Source organism: Tachysurus vachellii, chromosome 9, assembly GCF_030014155.1.
Source record: "Tachysurus vachellii isolate PV-2020 chromosome 9, HZAU_Pvac_v1, whole genome shotgun sequence".
Classification (NCBI taxonomy): domain Eukaryota; kingdom Metazoa; phylum Chordata; class Actinopteri; order Siluriformes; family Bagridae; genus Tachysurus; species Tachysurus vachellii.
The window spans coordinates 20,438,823-20,464,335 of NC_083468.1; the positions used below are offsets into that span (position 1 = coordinate 20,438,823).

Genomic DNA, 25,513 nt, shown 5'->3' on the forward strand with positions numbered 1-25,513 from the left:
CGCCTCATATTGGTCTCTGAGGCATTGTAGGCACAAGGATGAAACAGAGCATCTCCGAAATAACGACTGCTGTATGAAGCATAAAACAAAAAAGCTGAGAATAGTAAAGACTGTTTACAGTTAAGATGATATGAGTATTTAAAAATAGATAGCAATAAACAAAACAGTATTTAGAGTAAGAAAGAAAATAGAGCAAGTTTCATTGTCTACAAACATCTATAGCTCCATCAAATAATGTTACATATTAGAGGTAGAAAATACTTGAGAAAATATACTTTGCCTCCCTCAAAGGTCTGAAATTCATCTTATTTGAAAAAGCACGTAGTGGTTAGCACGTTCGCCTCACACCTCCAGGGTCGGGGTTCGATTCCCACCTCCGCCTTGTGTGTGGAGTTTGCATGTTCTCCCCGTGCCTCGGGGGTTCCTCCCCTGGTCCAAAGACATGCATGGTAGGTTGATTGGCATCTCTGGAAAATTGTCCGTAGTGTGTGTGTGTGAGTGAATGAGAGTGTGTGTGTGCCCTGTGATGGGTTGGCACTCCGTCCAGGGTGTATCCTGACTTGATACACGATGATGCCTGAGATAGGCACAGGCTCCCCGTGACCCGAGGTAGTTCGGATAAGCGGTAGTACGTTTCACTAATTCCCTAATATAAACTAGCTACAGATGAAAGTTAGCTAGTTTTATTTCCTAACAACAGGTTAGACTAGCATCAATTCCTATAACTAATATAAATTAGCTAGTCAGCAAGTCATAATCCACATACTGTATGTAAATGGTAAACTTCCACCAAATCGGTTATTATATTTTAGATATTTTTTTTAATACCCAAGCTCATTTTAAAGTATTGATCTTGTTACTTTCACTTGAGCACATTTTTGTCTGGATACTTCCACTTTTAACTAAGTTTTTGGCACATTATCTAGACTAGACTAGATCTACTGCACTGCTCCTGTGGGGGTTTTTTTTCCAAGCCCTTACCCAACACCCTGTTAAATGTAAAGAAAAAATAAAAAACCCTTCTATACAAGTAATGAAGTTTGACATACCACTGCATACACCCTTCAGATTGAGTGAACTTTCATTTTACATCCTTCTTAAATCTATTTGCTCATGTTGAAACAGTTATTGTACAATCCTCTTATGCACTCACAAGAAAGGCCTTAACTGAGCATAGCCTTTAAGCAAATTGGCTACAATCAAGCAGCATTCCCAAAAATAAGCAACTGATTTAAAGCTGAACTTTAGAGATGGAGAGGATGCAAATAGGAGGTCTATGTGCCATCTATCATAATCACAGGCACAGCACATTTTTTCCAATCTGCAGTGCAGCTTGACTATGGGGGAATGCAGTGCTTGGCAGGGACATAAATATAAAGCAAGCCAGACAGCAGCACTTCTGATGGAGCATCTCGGGACAGATGGGGTGGTTGCATGACTTCTGAACAAAAGCCAGAGGGATTGGCAGGGGCACTGGCTTATTGTTCTCTGATGTCTTTTGACATGGGCGTCTTAGCATGTACTGCTACTTTTGATGTAAACACACTTCTAAGTAAAAGCAAAGAATCTTAGCGAGAAGAATTTAAAAAGAAAAAGGAGAGTACAGAGACGACAACGGTAATTAATGACTTTTTATAATGGTCTCTTTAAAAGCCTGACAGATCTGCTCATACAGAACTTAGTGATATTAATCAAGGCTGAATGTTTCATTTGTTATTTGCAAAATAACAAAAATAGATGTTTTTAGTATACAAGCATAATGTAGACTCTTTGGACCCTGACTGTCACAGCCATATGTGCTTACTGGAGTTGATATCCCACTTGTGATTTCACTATTCTGGGAAGGTTTTCCAGTGGATTGTGGAGTGGAGACTTTTGCCCATTTATACACAAGAATATTACTGATGTCAAGATTTCTGTCCAGGCCACACAGGTTACTCCACATCAACTTTGCCATACCATTGTACGTTTGATGCACTCCACATTTTTCACGGGCACTGCCATACTGAAACCGGGTTGAAGACACTTATTTCCAGTAAAGTGAAATCTTTTAATGCTATAGCATCCATTCTAGACAGTTGTGTGCTTCGAACCTCGTGGCAAAAAATTGGGGAACGCTCACATACAGCTGTGATGTACAGGTACTTTTGTCATGGTAGTTACAGGTACTTTGGTTTTATGTTTCAATAAATAAAAAGATCATACTATTTTTTTTGTGTGTGATTCCTAATGTACTTATTGTCTTATATTACATTTTGGATCTGAAACCAGTTTGGGTGACAAAAATGAAAAAAATTGAGTAAAAGAGAAGTGTACAAATAAATTTTTCGCAGCATTGTATGTTATTACAGTGAGTTGTAGATCTTACTTCTGAATAGCCTAGCTTCCTTTAGATTTTCAGAATTCTTATACTTGTATTAATGCTGTGCAAGTTTGGCAGTATATCAAATGTAACATTATATAAATGCCCTTAATAAAAACATGGCAAGAATAAAAGTATCAGTTGTTTTATTCAGGATCATATTTCCTTTTACTGTAAACATCCACCAGCTTTCCATTTCCTCTCAGACTGACGCAGACTGGATCCATTCGGCAATGAACACGTGATCTTCGGTAAGGACCTACCCTTTCTGTTTTTAGTTAATGTCGATGTTTCCAAATTTGCCGTTTCTGGCTTCTATTTTCTGATTTGCTTTTGCATTTGTTTGTTAATATTGTTTGAACTTCAACATCAAAGGTAACACAACAAAACCATCCACTAAAATCCACACCTAAGCTATTGTTTTCCTCTCTACATTACTCTACGTTACTCTGCACTAGCCTCTATCTAACCCTTAACAGTGCCAGTGTTCAGTCCTCTGTAATCATTTCCAAAACAGTTACTTCATTACAGCTGCACTGATTTATTCTCCTCTCACATGACAGAGACCAAGGTTTTAAATCTCCATGTATGTGTAGGGGTTCAGGCACATTACTTAGACCACACTAAATGCTCTTCTGACCTGACCGGCAGCAATGACCTCGTTGCCAAACCCTGTAAATGTTTCAAAATTATTTTACCTTCAGAGAAGAATACCTAAAGTCTCTTCTCCAGCCCATAAAAGGAGAATTATTGATGCTTCCTTTTGCCATGTATTTAAAAAAGATATTTCCTCCTCTAAAATGTTCTCAGAAAGATTTCCACATAGAACATTGTACTGAGTTGCTTCATTTTCTATTTTGAAACTGTTCTACATTATTCACAATTACATAATCATTCAGGAAACAAAAGCCAACAAAATCATTCAGGAAACAAAAGTCTTTCTAGTTGTTCTTTGTTATTTAAAAGTAGGGCAGTAGAAAATACATTATACGTTGTTGACAGGTCTTGTGCAAAAAATGGAACGGCAGCTTATCTCTGTTCCTGTCTTTGCTTTATTTAATGCTCAGTGTAGTTTTAAAGTAATAGACAATGAAACTCTCATGTTGAAGGCTACCTACCTGTTTTGGTTTTAAATGCAAACACAGATGGGTAGTGAGTGCAGTGGTGAAAATTATCTACAAACTGATAAACACAATAATCATAGACTTTGCGTAAGCTTTCTATAGGTCATCTCCTTTTTATTTGAAAGCTCTATTAAAATGAGCTCAGCTGCATTGTGAAATTGTTGTAAATGGGTTTCCTGTGTGCTTGTCTAAGTCCACCATTTCTTTACTGAGCATCTCATAGCTCTGCCAAGGCCTAAGGGACTGCCAGCACTAGCTTCAACCTTCCTGTCAAAAGGAGACTCATGAGGACATTTTAGTAGCTTCGTGTTTAGACAGTGGCCGGCCTACTTTCAGCTTCAGCAGCGAGTTTAAATGGACTAAATTGGATGGAAGAGCTTTCACTTGCTTGTGCAGGCAGACTACCTTATTTATTTCTTTGTAAGTTATTTTAGGTTGGGAAGAACAGAACTGTACCTTTTATTCTGGTATTGGGATCCTTTAAAAAAAAACATAAAACCTTGAAGGAAACTTGCATAGATATAGTACAGAAGCAAATTAGGACCTGATGCATTTGGAAATGAACTGATGATTTCTGGTGTAGAGCAAGCAACTGTAATAAACAAAGCAGGAAGGAGTCATGTGAAAGGATGACTCTGTCTCTGACTGTGTTGCTGTAAATGAGATTACCCTGACGAGATGATGATGATGGCGGTGATTAGATAAGGTCATTTTCAATTACTCCCTCACTCCTAAGGCCACTTATGAATGACAATAATTAAAAGTGAACTATGGGTGAAAATACAGCTGCTCAGTGCCAATAGCAACAATCAAGTCATAACACATAGACATTGTGCATATCTTGTCAGTGTGATTTTCTCAGATTGCATGTTTTATTCCAGCTAAATCACTAAGACTACCCAATAACTGCTCAACAGTAAACATGTCCGAGCATGTAATCATTTGCTTATAACTCCCCTTCACCTCCGATATGTTCAGGGTTCAGACTATTTGTTGTAATTGCTTTTCTCCTATGCCATTTATCAAAAGAATGATTGGAAGTGAGGAATAAATGCGAAAGTCATAAGGTGTTTAAAGACAAATGAGCTTTAGGATGCCCAAAATGCACATGATTAATGTTTGCAATATGATTCCCAAACCATCTGCCTGTGAGTCACTTTGCCTAATTCTCCTATTAGGCACCTGAACCACCAAAATTACATAAGACATTTTGAAGTAAGACTCCACTCACCAAGCCCATGCACTAATAGCATTGGAGTTGCACTAGAACTGGAAATCAAAAAATCTCCTAGGCACAAGAAAGACCTGAAAGCATCCTTTCTTTTGTAATGATTACAAAAAAATGCCTGGATCACTATTAGTCAGTCTTAGTCTCATATTTCATCTCTTTCTGCCTTGCAGTCTTTTTAATATTCGTAGAAAATGGCACACTAATAAGAGATGAATGCAGCCATACTGTATTTGGGCAACCTCAAGTTTCCGCTGCATGCAAAGAAGAACCTGGTGAACCCAAAATCATGATCCCAGTGTGTTCTTCTGAGCTGAACCTCAAATTCAGAAGCTCATTTACATGTTAGGCCTAAATGAATTCACTGCCTGCATACATCTCATACTCGGGCATCCATCAGCTTAATTACAGACACCCAGCTAGGAACTGTTCCACTGTTGTCACCATGGGACACAATATGAATATTCTAATTATTCAGTCACAGAGCATTTTCACTGACTAAACTTCAACCACCCACTAGCCCACACACACACAGGTGGCCTAAAATTCTTTTTTTAAAAAGTACATTTTGAATGTCCTACAAACTGCTAAATAACGATCACTGTACGAAATAAAGCAATTAATCTACATGGAAATGTTGCCGTTGTTGGCATGCAGTCAAACTCCTTTCATGAAATAAGATCTACACAGGACCAAGCATGTGTTTCCAATAAAAATATAATAAAAACCAAAGAAACACCAGAGACACACCTTCAAGTAATGTATCCCATGTGAGAAATGTGTAAAATGCTGAACGTTTCTATGCTGAGATGGCGTTTGGCATGTTCATGTTGTTGACATGTTTTATCATAACACCTTTTTTATTACTCAAATCACTCATGACAGCATATGCTAGATTTACGCTGTGCCTTGAAGAGTGAAATGTATACTTAAGCTCAAAGTGCAACATTATCACTGAAAGAGCCAATGTTTTTGTGTTGATAGTTTGATTACAGCCCAGTCAAAATGGTGAAAAAATAGAACACAAATACACACAATGCACACTGTTTATCATATACACAGATTAACATCTGTGCTCCTCACTAGTCACATCTGTGTAGCACTTGTATCAACAAGGCACATAGAGAAAATCTGATCTGATGTTCTTTCTCAAGGACACTCTTGTTATTTCTCACAGAAAGATGATATCATATGCACCATGAGAAGTGTAATTCCATCCTCAATGTACATAAGCCACAGTTAGGTGTGATTAGGACATGGTTGACTGCTTCCTGTCTGCTTGGCTCGCTGTCTATTCTGCTGTAAATCCTGGACCATATGGAACTCATCCAGGACTCACTAAAGAAATAACTTGACCTAATATGATGGCAGTTTATCTCCTAGAGCCAAATGAGTAATGATTTATCCATGCCGGAAAAACTCCACAGCATGAATATTTGTTAACTATAAATCAGATAATACTGTTTTGCTTTAGGGATCTCTTAGGTGTGTAATGCAATACTACTAGTTGTGTTTGTATCTTATTAGTTAATGCTCCAAATATATATAATCAGGATTTACTCTTAAAGTGGGTGTGATAGAGAGGAAATGATCTGAACAATGATCATGTGAATTCTGGCTCTGAGAGTTCCTCAAACCCAACTACATCACTTGAGTTATTATTTTAGTTTATACCAGCCTACAAATTTAGTTGGCTCTATTTCCCAAAACCTAAACAAACCTATAAAGTAATTCTTTGTCCTTCAAGCTCTCACCACTCACTCATAACTGCTGTTATTTTGTTGTGTTCTACAGCATCTCAGTCTCATTGTCTACCTCGAGTCTGAATCAGACTACTAACAAGAGTGCACCTACTACTCATATCTGTATTTGTGTCATTTCAGAACCTTTAGAAATAATAAATTATTCCTACTTGGTTTTATTCCTTATAATAAAAATATCCCTACCGCACATTTAATGTAAAGATATTCGTAGCACTGTCATAAACATCTGCATTGCCAGTTGCATCACAGGAAAAATAAACAATTCCAGACTTATTGCAGACTTTGCTTATACATTTGATCATTATGATTACCTTATAACAAATTACTGCTAGCATTACCATCATGGCATACAGTAGCTCCAGTAATCATTTGCTTGGTTGATCCATTATGCCTAATAACTTATGATAACTCCTGAAAACATTTCTTTCACTCCAGTTGTCTCAAGTGCTATAGTCAGTGTTGTAATCTATGTATCCTGTGTTGTAATATATCAGTGAAGATGACTGGTAAGATCTCATCATTTTTGCCTAAACACAAGAAGCTCAGACAACACAAGAACAGCTTGCTAACTACCACACACTAGATTTTTAAACAGACAAAAACAAATGCTTATGCAAAATAAATAAGTGTGCTTTTATTAAGTATATAATATTTGTCATATCCATCTATTGAGAAAGCCTACATGAACCTGTGTACTTTGAATGTGTGAGTGAGACAGTATGTAATAAATATCTCACTGTTTTTCACAGTAGAGTAATAATCTATCACCCACTGTCCAGACCTGCCACTTCACACTGGGAACCTTCTGTTACTGGGCTCCAACACAGTATCTTAAATGCCACTAGAATCTACTGTACAGATAACACACTAGTATGCCAAAACTGGGAATCATGCAACAATCATGGATTCCATGAGGCATGGTTTATAATAAAGGCAGTGAGTTATGGAGGTGAGTTTACTTTCCTCAAAGAATCAACAGTGGTAGCTTTGTGGTGCTGGGATTTGCACTTCCTCCTTCTTTTTTCCACCATCACGCACAGTAAGGCAACATTGGAACATCCCCATTTCCTAGCAAACTACACCACCAGTTTGACTAGTCAGACTTCACATTTTATTTCTCACGCAGCACTTCCATCTGGCAGCCAGTCAAGTCTGACAGGATTCACCTCAAGGAGGGTGAAGCTATGAATGATCCGATCACTGTCTATCCTTTCTCACCTGTTCCTTATTTAGACAGCTTCTTGGTTTCCGAAAAATGTCATCTCTAGCATCCTTTTTAAGTAAAACTTACAAAATTCTAGGAAAAACAAAATAACATGCAAAAGTTCTTAATAACAGAACCTTTACATTTACATTTACAGCATTTGGCAGAACCCTTATCCAGAGCGATGTACAGAAGTGCTTAAGTCTCTGTCATTGGATACATTAACTATGGTTCACTAGGTTACATACTTAAGATACCAAGAGTCCATAATTTTTTATAAATTAACATATATGCAACAAACAAGGAAGGACGTGCTAGTTGAAGTGTTTCATGAATAAGTAGGTCTTCAACCGTTGTTTACCACAGTTACCACCTTTATCACCTCTCTCAGTTCTATGTTCAATATCTACCAACAATAGGCCTCAATTATCAACATTTTAGCAAAGTTGTGTGTAAGTTTTTGCGTTTGCCAAACTGAACTAAATATTCGATATGAATTGAAAGTTATCTTGATTTAAACATGTCAATAAAACGACATAATTTAAAGGTGGGGTCTCCAATTTTTGAAAGCCAATGTTGACATATAAAATCACCAAAACAAACATGTCCCTAACCCAAATGGGTCCCACCCCTGTATTGATTGCTCCGCCCACACATACATACGTAACCCAGGCAACTAATGGAAAGAAAAGTGTCTTTATCATAGCTGAAGGGAAGAACAATACGATTGCAGATAAACAAACAAGAAAAAATGACACACAAGCAAAATCATGCAAAGGACGGCATATATTAGTTCTGGGAAAAAAGAAAAGCCAATGTTACTCACCTATCGATAACGCGTAGCAAAACGCGGTTGTAGCTGCCTCTCTACATTACTACGATAGAAAAGAGGTGTTATTTGTGTAGTAACAGCGTTTAGCTCAGGAGTTATTGACTCGGGAATCTCCAATCTGTGAATATGCGGCCAACTTCCCGCTCCTTCAGTTCTCTCCAGTGCTGAAAAGCTGATCCTATATTAACACCGGTCCTGCTTCTTGCCTTATCATAAGCCTTTCTTCGATTTCTTTCTTTGTTTTTATCCTCCACGTCAATGTTAAAACCGCTTTCTGCTAATGTCACACATGCGCACTGAACATGCCGCATATTGACAAGACCCACCCCTTTCTGCTCACTGGCTACACGTTTGTTTTGATTTTTGTTTAGTATTCGGCCCGACTCAGTTTTCTGAAGCATTTCTCAAAAATCGGAGACCCTACCTTTAACAGTGCATTTGAAATGTCCAAAATCTGCAGTCGAACGAAAGAAAAGGCAAATTAGATGAGGTGAAAAGAAAAGTCTGACATTAACTAGAAAAAAAGCTACTGACCCAATGTGATTGTAGCAATCACACAAAAAAGCACATAATCACATAATGTAGGGTATGTAGTTAATGGTTAACTATTACACAATGTAATAGTTAAATGCTTTTTGTATTGTTTTTTTTTTTTTTTTTTTGTAAATGGGTGTGTGAGTCATAGATTGTGCCAATGAAGCAAGAAGTGTCACAAAAGCCTGATGATGGCACACTAAGGACTATACAGCACATTGCAGCTTGAGGCATACCAGACTTATTGGGCATTTTATGATGGCTCTAATAAAGTGTCTGCACAGCATTAAAAGTAGATGCCATGGAAAACAGAACAAACCTTTTCACCGTCTGAGTCACTGCAGTCCTACTTCAGTTTATACAGCAGCATTCTAAATTCAATGACTGGTTATGTTTGTCTTCATTTATAAAATTGTTTGCGTGCTTGCTTTATTTTTTACGTACATGCCTTTCGAATGAAACAACAGGGTGTTATAAACTGTTCATTACATTTGTGCACCTGAAATACGTAGCTATTTAAACTTGACAGTGACATGCTTATATAAAAGTACAGTGAGTAATCACAGTTTATTCAGTTTGAAGCTGATCAATCAAGCTTGATAAATGTGGCCCATTAATCTCATGTAAATGAGATGAACAAGTGTCTGTCACATGTTTACGTTTTAGCATTTAAGGTTTCAAAATATTCTCAGAAAAACTAGTTTCAGAAAAAAAAACTGCACTTTTAAGAGTTCTCTGTTTGACTTTCTACATAAACCCATAAAGGTTTTCTAAAATGCAGAATTGCAAACATTCCATTGCAAACAAAGTGTAGTCTAGAACTTACATGTCTCTGAGCAAGGGTACTGAAGTTATCAATGTCATCAATTTGTCAGAATGTTTGAAAAAAAAAAAAGGGGTCAACGCTGTGGGCATTCCTATATTTTATTCAGAGCTATTTATTACTAGCACCAGGCTAGTCTGATATGGCCACACTAAAGATATACTGGTAGATACCTATGTAACAGATATCTTCCAGATAAACTGAGATGCCTTTCCCATTTTGATCACAAATCAAAGTCTTGTTAATAATATACATCATGGAAGGAAATGCTTGTCAAAAAAAAACGATCCCTGCAGAGCAGTCTATTTGTACAGTGGGTAATGTTGCTGCTTCACAGCTCCAGGGTCTCTGATTTGACCCTGAGCTCAGGATATTGTTTATATATGTGGCTTTTCTCTGGTTTCCTCCACCTTCTCAATAACATGCCAGTAGGTGGTTTAGGTATGCTGAATTATAAATGTGTGTATGCATGATGCGCTGCGATGTACCGCCGTTATTAAGGATGCATTCCTTCCTCGCACTCATTGTTCCTGGAATGGGCTCAGGATCTGTGAACCTGACCAGGATAAAGTGGTTACTGAGGTAAAATCAATGTATTAATATCTTCGACCCATTTGACCTCCAGAGACTGCTGCCAGAGTGAAGCAGAGTTTTAAGTAGTGCATAAAATAACCACTGTAGCAATTAATGAGATTAAGATCAGTTCCTTGAAAACCCATGGCCCTGGAATAGAGTTTATGTTCAAACGTACACTGTACAATAAATAACTTTGTCTGCACAATGCCATTGAATATCTCACAGCTATATTAGTTGCTGTGACATGCCTGGACTCTCTTAGACTGGCTAATACACAAATACACACCCTACAGTGCGTGGCACAGAGCAAACATAGCTACACAATAGACCTGTGATACTAAGCTGCCTACATCTGCAGCTGCTCTTCAGCCCCCACATCTACTGCAGCGAGGTGGAGGAAGCCTACGTTCCTTTATAGAACATTAATGCATATGTTTTGTGGAGGTTGTGTATGACTTGCATATTACAACACTTCATGAAAACAGTAACATGTATATATACACAGAGAATACAGTCACTGACCTTATTAGTAACACCTGTACACCTGTTCATTCATGCAGTTATCCATTCTGCCAATGGCTGGCTGCGGCATAATGCATAAAATCATGAAGATACAAGTCAAGTAAACAATAAGGCAATGTTCATATCAAAAATCAGAATTAAGAAAAGTTAGATTTCATTGACTTTTTACCATGGCATGGATACTGGTGCCAGACAGGCTCTTTTGAGTATTGCAGAAACTGCCTGATGGGATTTTTTTAAAGAGGTTTACATGTTGCAAAAAAAAAAAAAAGCAACAACAAAAAAACACAACATTGAGTAAGCAGCAGCCCTGAGGGAAGAAATGCTTTTTTGATTAGAGAGCTCAGAAAAGAATTGGCATACTGGTTACAGCTGACAGGAAGGCTATAGCAACTCAAATAAACACTTTTTACAACTGTGGTGAGCAGAAAAGCATCTCAGAACATGTCGAGCCTTGAGCTGCATTCTCACAATAGCAAAAGACCACATCATGTTACACAGCTGCCAGCCAAGAGACTATGTTGTGTACAGGCTTACAGATTAAGGTGAATCAATGCCATATGATAAGTGTTCCTAATAAAGTGGCCGATGAGTGTGCATAAAATCCGTTGGTCTGTAATGTTCTTTGTCATCAAACATAAACAAATGATAAATATATTCTGGAGCAAAAAGTGTTAGCTTTCCTATTTTGCATAAAATGCAAGTCTATGCATGTTGTGTGTATATATCTTATCCCATCATTATAATAACTGTGATGCAAAAACTGGTGCAGTGACAGATGGAGAATAAGCTCATCAGCAATAATCACCCTAGCCTGAAGATTGATCAAGACTCCTTTGAATATATCTTTTGCCTCCTTTGAATAACATTTGTGATGGTAATTATAATGTGGTTTAAGAACCACAGGAATGTCAGTCCTAGAATGGGAACTGGGCTGAAGCATGCACAACTTGATTATGTCACTCCCCACTGAGGAAAACTACATGTTTTTCAACACAGACATGTCAGCCATAGAGTAAATGACAGTGAGTCATTGGTCTCCAACTCATGCCAAACCAATCAGTCTGAAAGAATGACTTCAGCAAGTATACCCTCTTGTGATTTCTGCTTAAAAAACATCTTGTATACATTTTGTTTACTGAACACCTAAATAAAGTCCAGTCCAAACACATTTCAACTGGTACATTTAATTCAAAGAAAGGCTCCACAAACAAACATCTGTGGTCACTGCCTTTAAATACAGAGCTATAAAACATCCCTGCTGCCATACCCACGCTTTCAAACACTTGTAACACAAGAGAACACACACACACACACACACACACACAAATAAAAAATCCAAGCTTGTGTTATTGTATATCTAAGACTCTGAATCCCTGGACTGTAGCCCAAATGTCCGTTTGCACAGTACAGTCACACACACACACAAACACAAAACACAGATGATGTCAGTGCTTGGGCAAATGGCCCAGGAGATCATTTAACTGGATAAACATAATAGCAGGGTTCCTTGCAAGGTCCATTAAAAACAGAAAAAGATAACTTAGGTTCTCTTGGGAAAAAAAGGCATAAAATGAATACATATATAGTAAAAAGCATTGAACAACTAAAAACTTCTATGTTTTGTATTAAATGGCTGTCATTTGTGTAAACTAATTATAATCTACATGTACTACTCTATATGTGCATTTTTCTTTTCTTTTTGCTAAACTAATAAAAACCAAAGGTCCTGAATGATCTTCCATTATTACTGAGGTTGTCCTGCCAGTTAAAGTGCCCATTGAAACCTTGCTGAAAAAGTTGTTGAAAAATGATAAATGGTCCTAAAAGAGCCCTAATTTCAGTTTTTTGTTTGTTCTTTCTTTTATATATGGGTGTTTCTCATGGCCATACACATGTGATATTATATTTATATTTATTTAGACCTTAGGGTTCTTGAGGTTGTCTTAAAAGTGCGCCCTGTTAAAGTGTCCTCCTAAAGTTTGAGTGTAGAGCCTTATATCTAAAATATTTACTTTACATTGGATCAAAAAACCTGTTGCTCTGGTCCATAACTTTTTTTCTGACTTACCACTTGCATTTTTGCCACATATGAGGTGCTGGTAAGGTTGAAGGAGACCGTACAACTCCGAATCGTTGTTGATAGCTTGCTCAAAGGCCTCCACAGTGACCGTTGCTGGCATGCCGTTGCCCTCCTCCAAGAACGCGTTGTTCAGGACGCGACTTACCACCTCGCGGAAGAGGCTCTCCATGCAGGCTGCCAGGTAGATGGCAGCGTGTTCATGGATCCTCGACGCCACGCTGCTTTCCACCGTCCACCGAAAGAATTTTCCGATATTGAAAACGAGCCCGCAGCGCTCCGACTTGCCGCAGCTGTATCTGTCCTCTGTGCTCATGGTGTACCTGGAGAGCGCGCCGAGCGCAGCGGCAGCGCAGTTCGCCGCGAGGGTCCATGAGAGCACGATTTTGACGGCGCTTTGAACTTCGTACCTGGTGCAGCGCGCGTAGCGCAAGCTCAGCCGCCGCGCCTCCATGGCTATGCGCACCAGTGCACGACTCAGCAGTGCCGAGAGGCTGGCGAGCAGCTCGGCGCTCGAGTCCGCGCATCGTGGGTCGCCCAGTTTGGCGAGCACTTCTTGCACTTCCACGAGGCTCCACGGCACCTCGTCGAGCTCGGGCAGCCTGGCGCTGTGGCCCTGGCACTCCAGCGTCTCGCCGTCGTCGACTGGTGCGGCGTTCACCGTGTCCGAGCTGCCGCGGCGACTCCGCATGCGGTCGGTTAGGCGGCAGCAGTTTGCTCCATGCGCGTACGGTGCGTGCGCCTCGGGACAGCAGCACAACGACGAGCTAGACGACCTGAACGAATCCGCCGCTCCGCCGTAACCCGAGTCGAGTGTCAAATCCTCCAGGGTCCTCGTGACCGATTTAGCCCTCTTCGACATGGCTGCACCGCATAGTGTCCCGCAAGCTCGGCGCCAACAGATATAAAGTTCAGGCGAAAGAGAAGACTGAGTGCTTCTATATAAACATTGACTATCAGCAGGTAGAGAAAGTGAAATAAAGAGCTCAGACGGTTTGGGGTGATGTTGAAAGTCGCCTGCAGCGGTGTGTATCGCGCGCTCACTGCACCGTGGCAGTGGAAGGAAGGAGGGGCCATAAGAGAGATGATGCCTACATCCAAAACACGCGTGTGAAAACTGAACCACTGTAAACAAGTAGTCTTTGCGACGTCGAAAATCACATGCAGCCGTACTAAACTCCAGCTAGTAGATTACACACCCCTTAGTACTACACTATAATATCTAATATTATAGTCCTGATATTTGCCTTAAATGACCCTGGACCGTGTTTCATAACTTGTCTTCTATTACATCTTTCAAAATAAGCTATCTGTTGTCTGGATCTTTTCCTGAATATCAAGATTTTACATTTAAATACAATCGCCACTTGAATGAACAACACATTAAATGGCCGTTTTGTCCTTGAAAGCAACATCAGACAGACACGCTGTCTGTAGGCAACTAATGTATCCTATGTGCCATACATGTCCATATAGATATATACAATCAGATGTACTTTATTGATCAACAATGTGCTTGTTATTCTGTTTAAATACAACAAACGTCTCGAGAAAAGTGATATGGATCAGATGAACACCTGGCCAAGGCAACAAGACTCTTCTTAATTAATAATTAATTAAATGCATAATGTATTACATATCCTGAATGGCGTATTTCTTGTGGGCTGAAAAACATTTACATTGCCTGCCAAGGTCATTCATTTCTTCACGTGAAGATGAAGATTAAAAAGCCATTGACCTATTTAGGAATTAGGGCAGACTTTCTAAACACATAAAGGCTCTGAAAAGAAATGATGCAACTCACAGTTTCCTTAATATTTTCAGGAGAGAACATGGATTCACTTCTCATGATCAGTAACTAGTAAAAGAAACTGCTCTGTGTAGCATGGTCTTAAGAACATTGTCAATGTTTACTGTCACGTGGCAGTAGATATTAATATGATAAAAGTGATTTCTAATGGAATACGCAATCCACACATCACATTTTATCATCTAATTTGTCTTTTGCGCACCTTATTCTGCGCGTTAGCTTTCGTTTCTGATGGTATCCTGCCATCTACTGTTCGCTGATCTCACCTCCAGAATTGCATTTTTAGGTACAGGAAATGGGAGTAATAGTACAGCATATAATAGTTTCGTATAATAAAGTTGGTTGGTTAACAGCAACTTTTCAGCATCAGTTAAATGGGATGCAAATTTTCCAATTTCATCCCATTTAGATTTACCATATTATTAGCCTACCAAAATACATCATATATAAATAGGATTACAGATAGGACATACAGAGTTGGCACATAATACAGAACAGAATTAAGGTTAAGAGAATAGATACAGAGTAAAAATGAGAGTAGCAAAGTTGATGGAATCAACAATGACTATTATACATAAGTACAGCGTTAGACCCTATTACATTTGTATACTGTATTTGCCTTTGTCTTTAAGTAACCCACATCCAAAACGATGCATTTTAATTACAGGATGAAGGACTGAAGCGCAGACTGAGGAGCAGACTGAGGAGCTGACAGAGGAGCAGACTGAGGAGCTGACAGAGGAGCAGACTAAGGAGCAGATAGAAGAGCAGACTGAGGAGCAGACAGAGGGGCAGACTGAGGAGCAGACTGAGGAGCTGACAGAGGAGCAGACTGAGGAGCAGATAGAAGAGCAGACTGAGGAGCAGACAGAGGAGCAGACTGAGGAGCAGACAGAGGGGCAGACTGAGGAGCAGATAGAGGAGCAGACTGAGGAGCAGACAGAGGGGCAGACTGAGGAGCAGATAGAGGAGCAGACTGAGGAGCAGACAGAGGAGCAGACTGAGGAGCAGTCAGAGGAGCAGACTGAGGAGCAGACAGAGGAGCAGACTGAGGAGCAGACAGAGGAGCAAACTGTGTTTCTGTTTCAGAGAGAAACATTTTAGACCTCATGTTCAATCTGTTCTTTGCTGCCAACAATATGTTAAGGTTTAAAAACCAAATAAAAAGTAAGATTTGCAGATAGACATATTTAATCTATTAAAAAATAAGGACAACAAGGCTAGCATAATTACTTGAGGGTAAATATTTGAACACACTTACTGTATGTGTGGTTAAAAATCAATGACCACAGCTATATAATGCACAGTTCTTGCCTTGTCTTGTTGTCTTTTACTATTTAGTGTAGTGTTTAGTGTTGATTAAAGAACTATCCTGAACTGAATTACCACAACTCGTATGAAGCAGCATCAGATCTTACATCCTGAAGTAATCCTTTGCATTTTAAAATCTAAAAACATGACAGTGCTAAATTACTCACTCATGCATTTTCATAAATTGATGATTTACCTGTCAAACCTGCAAGTCTGTGGAACTTTCACAGAAGAAGTAAATGTGGGAAAACTGTATATATAAAAAGCCATCCAGTTGCATGGAGTCTAAATAAACATAATTAAATATTGAGAAAATGTATTTTATTTTGACAATCTGAAAATATTAATAAAAAGAACATCTAGTTGTTTTTTTAAATCTAGGTTTCATAGACTACCTTGAAACATTTAAGCGTCAGTATCTATAAAGTCCTTTAGTAGATCTAGACACCTATCTAGACACCAGTCGAGATAAAGAGTCGAGATAAAGAGTCGAGTGAAAGAGTCGAGTGAAAGAGTCGAATGAAAGAGTCGAGTTCTGAGTCTGTAAATCAATTGTTATATACTTTACATCGTCGTTTTTGTGGGCGAATATTCTTGGCTTACATAATGGCGTTCCTTGATTTATTATTGACGTGACTGTGTCCACACTGTAAAAACGTGACATGCAGTTATGCGCATGTGCGGCGTGGACCAAACGTGTGGGCGGAGTCTGACTCTATACGCTCGAGCTGGAATAAAAACAGCGTCTGTAGTCAGAGCTAAAGCTAATACGCAGCTAACCGGCTAGTCGCTGTCACTATCATAAGATTAACACAAAACAAACCATTTTTCTTCGTGGAATTCGTCGTCGTTTTGTTCCAATAGCTTGTTGTTTTTTTTGTTTTTGTTTTTGTTTTTTTGTTTACTAAAGAAACAACAGAGCGAATGATATTTACTGTTGTAATATTACAGTGTTTATAAAGTCCTGGAGATCCGACAGAAGCCACGACATGGACAACGTTTTCCTCGAACAAGGTTAAATTACATTCACAACAGAGCCTGGTGTGATCCTGTCTGCTCCAGTAGACTTGTTTAACTTAATCTACGAAGTCCCTGTATTCCGAGAAGCCTGTCTGCAGCACTGAAAGAGCGGAGTAATGGTGATGAACACGGTCCATTGGTTCAGGAAGGGCTTGAGGCTGCATGATAACCCTTCACTCCTGGAGTCTATAGAAAGGGCGGACACTTTACGCTGTATTTACATCCTTGACCCTTGGTTTGCAGGTTCATCCAACGTGGGAATCAATAGATGGAGGTAATGCATGTAATTCATCCTGTAAATCCACTATTAAAGATGTTAACATGAATATTGTGTGTATAGTGTAGTATCTAGTTGTTTATATATATATATAAAAGAGACTTGGAAGAAATCACAACAAGCTTCTGACTAAACCGATGCATTAAATTGTTATATATATTGTTTTCTGAATTGAATATGTTTACTCAGATCTAGTAGGTTTAGGTTTTTTTCATCTGTAAACTGCTGGTCAACTTTTTTGTTCTCTTGTTACATTAAACATTTACTAATGTACCCCAGAGGTCATTAGTTCTAATCCTGTAGTGCAGGAAAGTTTAGTGATTTTCTGTTATAAGACACGTGCTAATGTTGGGAGTTAAACACATCAGAGTGTGCTGGGGTTTGTTAAAGCAGCACTGAAACTGACCTCAGAGCAGCATCTTTTGGGGATGCTGATTTTCCTCCCCCTTAAATTAACACTTGGTTATTGACGACAACACTTCTGACATTTCTGTCTCGGTTTGATCACCGGTTATATGCAGGGAGAGCTAATGAATCAGTATGAGTAAATTTACACTTGGTTTTCAAGCTTACTGATGAAGTACTTTCTGTAATTTCTATGCTGATCCTACCGAGATCTTTCAAGGCACACCTTGTCAGCTTTAAGACAGCTACTGGCTTATGTTTTGTAAGTCACTTGCAGCTATAATTATAGTTATATATAATAATTATGATAATTTGTACCCAAATACTGAGGCAATTGTAGGATTGCATTGATATGGTACGGCCGTGTGAAAGAACAGTGTCTGTATGGAGCAGTGGGAGGTTTTAGTGGGAGGTTTTACTCTCACAGTCTGGTGATGACATAACATGGTGCAGACCCACGTCTCCCACCCTGGCACAGGACAGATGGAACTGGGTCATTGTGTCAACATTGGCAGTTACCACATTCCGTAGTCAGCGCTGACCTACATTTCCACCTCTTAATTGCTGTTATCCACATAGACACATCACTCCCACTGCTGGAACACACATACACGCACACAGGCATACAACAAGGATTGGTATGTACTTGCCATTAGAGCTTTAGTAGCACAGTATAGCTGTCAGATTCTTCTAACATGAAAGAGCTGGAGAATAGATACTTGAATGTGCTGCTGACTGTTATGCTCTTTCAATGTAAGAGACTTCACTATTAAATAATACAGAAGAATAACTGTTCTTTTCCTTGCAAATGTCTTGAGTAGTATATCTTTTTATGCAAGTTTATGAATCATTTCAGATATGCACAAGTTACATCTGTCCAAGATGACAATTGCTCTCCCTAACAATGAGCTAATTGTTTAATGCAGGGGAACAATTATGTTTTTTAAACATTTATAAAAGATGAAATCTGAATAAAAGTTAGCTGGAAGGAAAACCCCTGTTATACACTGTTCACACTATAAAATGCTTCATGCCTCTCAATTGAAAGTAAATATGGCCTGTCAACTTTGGGTAGGTGGGGGTGGGGGGAACGTCGTAGCTAAATGAGGTTTGAGTGGATCAGACATCTTTGGGATGTCTGCGGTCAGACTGTACTGGATTCTGCCCTGCTGACCCAGTCTCAATGTGATGCCCCTGAGAGGCCAAATGAAGTACAAATGCAGCTCAGACAGGATTTAGCCCTTATGAGGCTAAATATGCCCAAGTCCCACCAGGACAAAATTTGTCCTAGACCTTGTTGAATAGTGAAGGACATGTAGCGTTGTGTTGAAATTATAGTAAGGATGAACTGACCAGAGGACTGGGAACAGAGGAGGGTGACTTGTGTGCCACTTATAAATATTCATTCCAAGTGTTAATTTATCTATATAGTACCGGAGTATTAGCCATTAAAGTACTGCACATGTAGGTGCAGTACTTTAATGGCTAAAAAATCTTAATGGAGGAAGAACATCTATTTCTTTTTCATTCAAAACCCACTTATTGCTTCAGAGCAGTCTTTTAATTTCTCTAATAATCCCTTTAGTTATATAGCTGGATTCCCAGATTACTGCAAACGTTTCTGTTTGCTTACAGGCTGGTATTGTAAAAAAAAAAAAAACTTTAGAGACCCCATGTGATGGGAGCATTGCCAAGCGTACATGACCTTCATTTTAATGTTTATAAACAATTTTTAAACTTTTGGAAATGAACGTACCCAGAACTAGCCAATAACATGACTGTTAACTTCTTGGTGCTCTTCTTGTCCTTTGCTTTATTTCAGGTTTTTGCTGCAGTGTCTGGAGGACCTGGATGCCAGCCTTCGCAAACTCAACTCTCGCCTGTATGTTATCAGAGGTCAGCCTACTGACGTTTTTCCAAGGCTTTTTAAGGTAATGAAACTTCCTAAAAATTGGTCATTAACTACTTTTATGTTGTTCTTAATTTACTGCCCTCTTTTCTGCTTGGCCTGTTTTTTCCCCTAAAGTGAGCCAGACAGAATACAACATGTCATTTATCATTTTTAATTTAGCAATGAATAAAAAGGTAACAAAACATTGCATCGTGAAGCAGCATGAACTTTACTTAATACCGAAAAGCTTTTCCTTAGACTTTTATACATGAATTTGTCAGTGTTTCTTTATTCACTTTTATAGACATGCAGATTATAGGTAGGCTGTCACGAAGCTGTGTTTTGTGCATAAGCATGAAGTATGTGTTAATCTGCAATACTTTTGTGGCAAGCAGAACTATGAACCTTTTTTTTTGCCACTGAGAGTATATCGTTCATTTAAATAAATTGGAGTTCATGATCTATTGAGATTTAAGAGATTTAATTTTTGTGAGAAAGCTTGATGCTCTTCTCAGGGTTCTGTTCTTGAAAAATAAAATATACAGATGTACATTGCTCTTTATTGCAGGAGTGGAAGATCACGCATCTGTCGTATGAGTATGACTCTGAACCATTTGGGAAGGAGCGAGATGCAGCCATCAAGAAGCTGGCCAACGAGGCAGGGGTGGAGATCGTTGTTAGAATCTCCCACACGCTCTATGATCTAGAGAAGTGAGTGTGCATCGGTGCATATTGCCAAATGGATCGTCATCTTTTACATTTGTTCTTTTGGAAAGCACTTTTATTCTAAGCAAATTGCAAGTGATGGAGTCCAATTTTAAGCATGGCATTGAACGTTTGTAGATTGTGGGTATTGTTGCATTTGAGCTCACAATCTGCTGGTCACCAGAAAAAAAAAACTATAACTGCAGAGCTTCTGCTCTTATGCAGTCTTTAATACAAATTGCACATTTGTTTTTTTTCTTAACAGTTTATATTTTCTTTAGATAACAGTATATGGTTATCTCCGATATTATTGTGTCTAATTAAAGATAAGTAAAAAAAAATATTGCAGAGTATAATGATTAATGTACATGATATATGTATAAATGAAAATCTTTGTAAAAATAATCATAAAAACAGCCTATGACAAAATGTTTTTTCGTATGAAGGTATGTACTTCATCACCACATGTTCTATTTCTCTACTGCATCTCTCTCATATTAGGATCATTGCACTGAATGGTGGGCAGCCCCCTCTCACCTATAAGCGCTTCCAGACGATTATCAGTAGAATGGATACTGTAGAGATACCAGCAGAGACCATTACTGCAGAAATATTAAGCAAGTGTATCATGCCTATTGGTGACAACCATGATGAGAGGTTTGGTGTGCCCACACTGGAAGAGCTTGGTATGAATTTATTTATTTATTTGATATAAATAAGTGTGTGTGTGTGTGTGTGCGCGTGTGCACTGTACACCTGGTAGTTCCTAACTTGTGTCTTTTTGGTGTAGGCTTTGAGACGGAGGGTCTTCCATCTGCTGTGTGGCCGGGGGGAGAGACTGAGGCGCTGACTCGTCTAGAGAGACACTTGGAGAGAAAGGTGAGCAGAGGCAACAGAGAGAGATTTACTTTTAAAAATCATCTTGGACTTGATTTCTATTTAATACAAACTATATGCCTTGGCAGTACAGAGAATGTCTGGAGTGAATTGAAAATACTAATATAGCAATATGGGTGTGCATTCCATGCTGTATGCATTTAAGTATATTAATGTGAGAGTACATCTGCCAAGGCTTCATAAAGGCAAGTAGTGATATGGTGTTCTGGCAGTGCTGAAGTTCAAGGTTGTTGGACAGTGATTTCTGAAGCAAAATCCCAAATGCTTAATCCTGTTTCTTTATGATTTTTCTTATCTCTTTGGGAAGGCATGGGTGGCTAACTTTGAGCGTCCCAGGATGAATGCAAATTCATTACTGGCCAGTCCTACAGGTCTGAGCCCTTATCTTCGCTTTGGCTGCCTCTCCTGTAGAGTTTTCTACTTCAAACTCACAGACTTGTACAGAAAGGTGAGCATAAGACTACAAGCTGTATTTTGTTTAAATGTATCTAAATACAGTAAATACATGTAGTTTCTTGCAATAATTTTCTAACAAGAGTATATTTATATATAATCTGTCAACATTAGTTCCTAATATTTATTCAGTCTTCACAACCGTTCATCAAACATTTGTCTGTCACTGTTAGGTAAAGAAAAACAGTGCACCTCCACTGTCTCTCTATGGCCAGCTGCTATGGAGAGAGTTCTTCTACACTGTTGCAACAAATAGTCCACGCTTTGACAAGATGGAGGGCAACCCAATCTGTGTGCAGATCCCATGGGACCGTAACCCAGAAGCATTAGCAAAGTGGGCAGAGGGCAGGACAGGTTTTCCCTGGATTGATGCAATCATGACCCAGCTGAGGCAGGAGGGGTGGATCCATCACCTGGCACGGCATGCCGTTGCATGCTTCCTTACCAGAGGAGACCTGTGGATCAGCTGGGAGGAAGGTCTCAAGGTGAGAAGAGGAAGGCGATTGTTTTATTATTTTGTCATATATCCATAAACCCATATATAAAAAACACTATATCAGAATGTACACATTTTATTGATGTTCAAAGGCTGAATTAGATCAAATAAAATCTATAAATGTTTGTCTCTGTTTTAGTCTGTTTCATAAAATAATGTTGAGGTACAGAGCATTTGTTTCTTTTATTTTGTTAATTGTATTTAAAGGTAAGGTTACATGTCTGTCAGTAAATATAAATGGGTTGTATCAAAAATCATTGGTTTATTAAAGAATAAGACCAAAATATTTGATTCATGATTAGTCTCAGCATGTGATCATGTGTCATGTTGGTTCTCAGGACCAGTCGATCAGGAGGGAAAACAGTTTTGTCATTGCAGAGCTTTTTAGAGAGGTGAACAATCATCAAGTAGAACTTGAGTAGACAATCTCCTCCCTAGACATAAGAGCTGTTGAATTTACATCAACCTAAGGAAAAAAGCATTCATGAAGATTTGGCAAAGTTACAGCAAATGACAGCTGCTGAATATCACTATTTGTCTGTGTGTCTGTGTGTCTGTGTGTCTGTGTGTCTGTGTGTCTGTGTGTCTGTGTGTGTGATCCAGGTGTTTGAAGAGTTGTTGCTGGATGCAGATTGGAGTGTTAATGCAGGCAGCTGGATGTGGCTCTCCTGCAGCTCATTTTTTCAACAGTTCTTCCACTGCTACTGCCCGGTGGGTTTTGGTCGCCGCACCGATCCCAACGGAGACTATATACGGTAGTATTTCTCACTGAGTTCTACTCCTTTCATATAATTTCATGCTTATGATGCTCCTTATAATTATTTTGTACTGGGTAACTTACAAGTCTTAGTAATATAGTAATGTGGGTAGACTTTACTAAGTATTCCAAAAGCCAAACAAACCAATTATATGATTTTTTTTTTTTTTGTGTTTGTATAGTCGGTATTTGCCTATATTGAGGGGTTTTCCTGCCAAATACATCTATGACCCTTGGAATGCACCAGAAAGTGTACAAAAGCTTGCCAAATGTATCATTGGGACACACTACCCTAAGCCTTTGGTCAATCACGCCGAAGCCAGCAGAATAAACATTGAGCGTATGAAACAGATCTACCAGCAGCTGTCTTCCTACAGAGGCCTTGGTGAGTATTGGAAAGATGGTGTAAATGATCCTTTTAGACAGTGTTCATCTTGGTATTGGATTATTAGCTGTTGGATTGTCTTTCGTTAAAAGTCACTAAAGATTTTTAGTTACCATGAAAGCATGTATTGTATAGTGGTGTACTGCTTGTGTACCATTATACAATACATGCTTACATGGTAACTAAATATCTTGGCTGGAAACCCATGGCTGGACATCCAAGAGAGAAATACTGAGCTGCTTTTAGGGTAGGAGGGATAGCCTTCCTCTCCCTAATAGATCAAAAAACATGTTGAAGTTGAATAGTATAATGATCAGGTAGTTATCCTTATCCTCCAAATACATTTAGATCCATTATTATTGAGCAGCAGTAAAAATGTGGTGACAGGCTTTACAGTATGTGCCTCAGAGGAAGTGCATGTTATCTAAACCTAAACCTAGCTGTTGTGTGACTATACCAAGGACTAGCTAGTGGAATTGGCTTATTTGGGATGGGGAGGTAATTTGCGATATAATTTCTATTACTAATTTTATTATTTCAGGGCTTCTGGCCTCTGTGCCATCCAATGCCGGTGAACAGGTTGAAGGTGCAGGAGCAAGTCTGAACTCTGCAGACAGCACACGGAGCAATGGTGCAGGTAATTTCACTAAAATATTTACTGCATAATACCTTTACCAGTCATCACAAAGCTCCTTTAGAAAACATCTGATTATTCTGGGAGGTTATTTATGTCCATGGAAGCATTATGAAATCTAGAAATACAGGTTTCATCTTTCTTTAAAAAAAGATCAGATCACCACCACACCCATGTAAGGGAACATTCTGTACTCCTGTGGTGTCAGCTGACTGAATTATTATTATTATTATTTTTTTTTAGGCAGAGGAACAACCACTCTGAAGCGACTTAGTGAAGAGCTATTATCAAGCAACAGATGCAAGATTCAGAAACAGAACAACGACGAGCCACACTCACAGTGAAAAAAGCACATACCTCTCCTCAAACTGCCAGCAGGATTGTAGTATTCAGAACTTTTTACATCTTGCTTATGTGCTTGTATCACTTTTACAATAATATGTACCATGTGTGCTTGACTGTAATGCTTACTCTAATCCTTACAAGCTTGATATGTGGCTATATGTATAATACACTATACATATTCACATTATACTGTATTATAATAATTGAAATCACATTTTTAGAAAAAAACATTTGTTCCCTGGTTTTATGTATATTCAGTTATATGTCCATGCACTAAATTTCCATTCATACGCGTCCTTATCTACATTCCAGATCAGTGTGTAAATATTTGCATGCATGATTTTTTTCATATATTGGTATATCTGTGCCATAAGGATGTGCAGTGTAAACACTTGCCATTTTATTGCTCCTGTAATATATTAATACAAAGCAATGAATGCGTTTACTTTGTTGTTGCCGATAATAATAACATTAATAATAATCGCATCATAAAAGGGTCTCACCTTCTAAAGTGGCTAAAATGCTTATTTTTGTGTAAAGATTTAGTGACTTGAATTTGAAGTGTGTGGTTTTAGTCTGTTTTTGTAGAATTACAGGGACACTATAGACTACAATGTGAATATGCATGTACTTTTCTGGCTCATTGGCAGACTTATATTTTTATATCGAAAGCAATACCATTTTTGTCTGTTTTTTTTTTTTTTTTTTAATTGTGTATGTTTTATCAGTTGGCATTAAATAATAAATTTGTAATGTAAAATCTCCCTGGTAATTTAGGTCAGTGGTCCCCAACTCCGGCGCCGCGAACCGGTACCGGTCCGTGTGCCAAATGGTACCGGGCCGCCCAAGGAACATTAAATGATTTCCATTTTATTTACTGTGGTGTATTTCTCTCGGGTTTGTGCGACTTTCCATGGACGAGAGGTAAACCGGGAGCTGAGAGACGTCACCTAAAGCCGCACCAATACCGCGCATGCGCAAAATATCGTGATATCGGTCCGGGTTTAGGTGACGTCTGGAGCTGAGAGGTTGCACGCGGCAGTGGCGTTGTATCTTTGGTGGAGAGAAAGTGTGTATCG

The 25,513-nt window shown here is 38.8% G+C and overlaps 2 protein-coding genes across 3 annotated transcripts in view; one reads left to right on the forward strand and one right to left on the reverse strand.

Annotated features, from left to right (window-relative positions):
• Positions 1-14,125, reverse strand: part of btbd11b (BTB (POZ) domain containing 11b) — a 56,925-nt gene extending 42,800 nt beyond the window's left edge. Inside the window, exon 1 of one of the 2 annotated variants that reach the window (XM_060878192.1) lies at positions 13,040-14,125. In XM_060878192.1, the coding sequence (XP_060734175.1) occupies positions 13,040-13,910 (871 nt within the window). In that variant the 5' untranslated portion in view covers positions 13,911-14,125. The remainder of the gene's footprint in view (positions 1-13,039) is intronic. The other variant, XM_060878193.1, reaches the window with a different exon arrangement.
• A 2,790-nt stretch (positions 14,126-16,915) lies between these two features.
• cry1b (cryptochrome circadian regulator 1b) lies at positions 16,916-25,307 on the forward strand. The gene is made up of 11 exons (XM_060878185.1): positions 16,916-17,463; positions 19,694-19,802; positions 20,331-20,473; positions 20,969-21,153; positions 21,258-21,346; positions 21,672-21,812; positions 21,991-22,302; positions 22,917-23,068; positions 23,253-23,455; positions 23,997-24,092; positions 24,333-25,307. The coding sequence occupies exons 1-11, from the start codon at positions 17,306-17,308 to the stop codon at positions 24,431-24,433; spliced, it is 1,689 nt and encodes a 562-aa protein (XP_060734168.1). The 5' UTR covers positions 16,916-17,305; the 3' UTR covers positions 24,434-25,307.
• Positions 25,308-25,513: the final 206 nt, after the last annotated feature.

Excerpts from the sequence above, each read along its gene's own strand:
- cry1b (XM_060878185.1), top strand. The coding sequence starts at position 17,306 with ATGGTGATGAACACGGTCCATTGGTTCAGGAAGGGCTTGAGGCTGCAT. Across the intron at positions 21,154-21,257 it reads GCCCACACTGGAAGAGCTTG|GCTTTGAGACGGAGGGTCTT; the intron begins GTATGAATTTAT and ends TTTTTGGTGTAG. Across the intron at positions 23,456-23,996 it reads GTCTTCCTACAGAGGCCTTG|GGCTTCTGGCCTCTGTGCCA; the intron begins GTGAGTATTGGA and ends TTATTATTTCAG.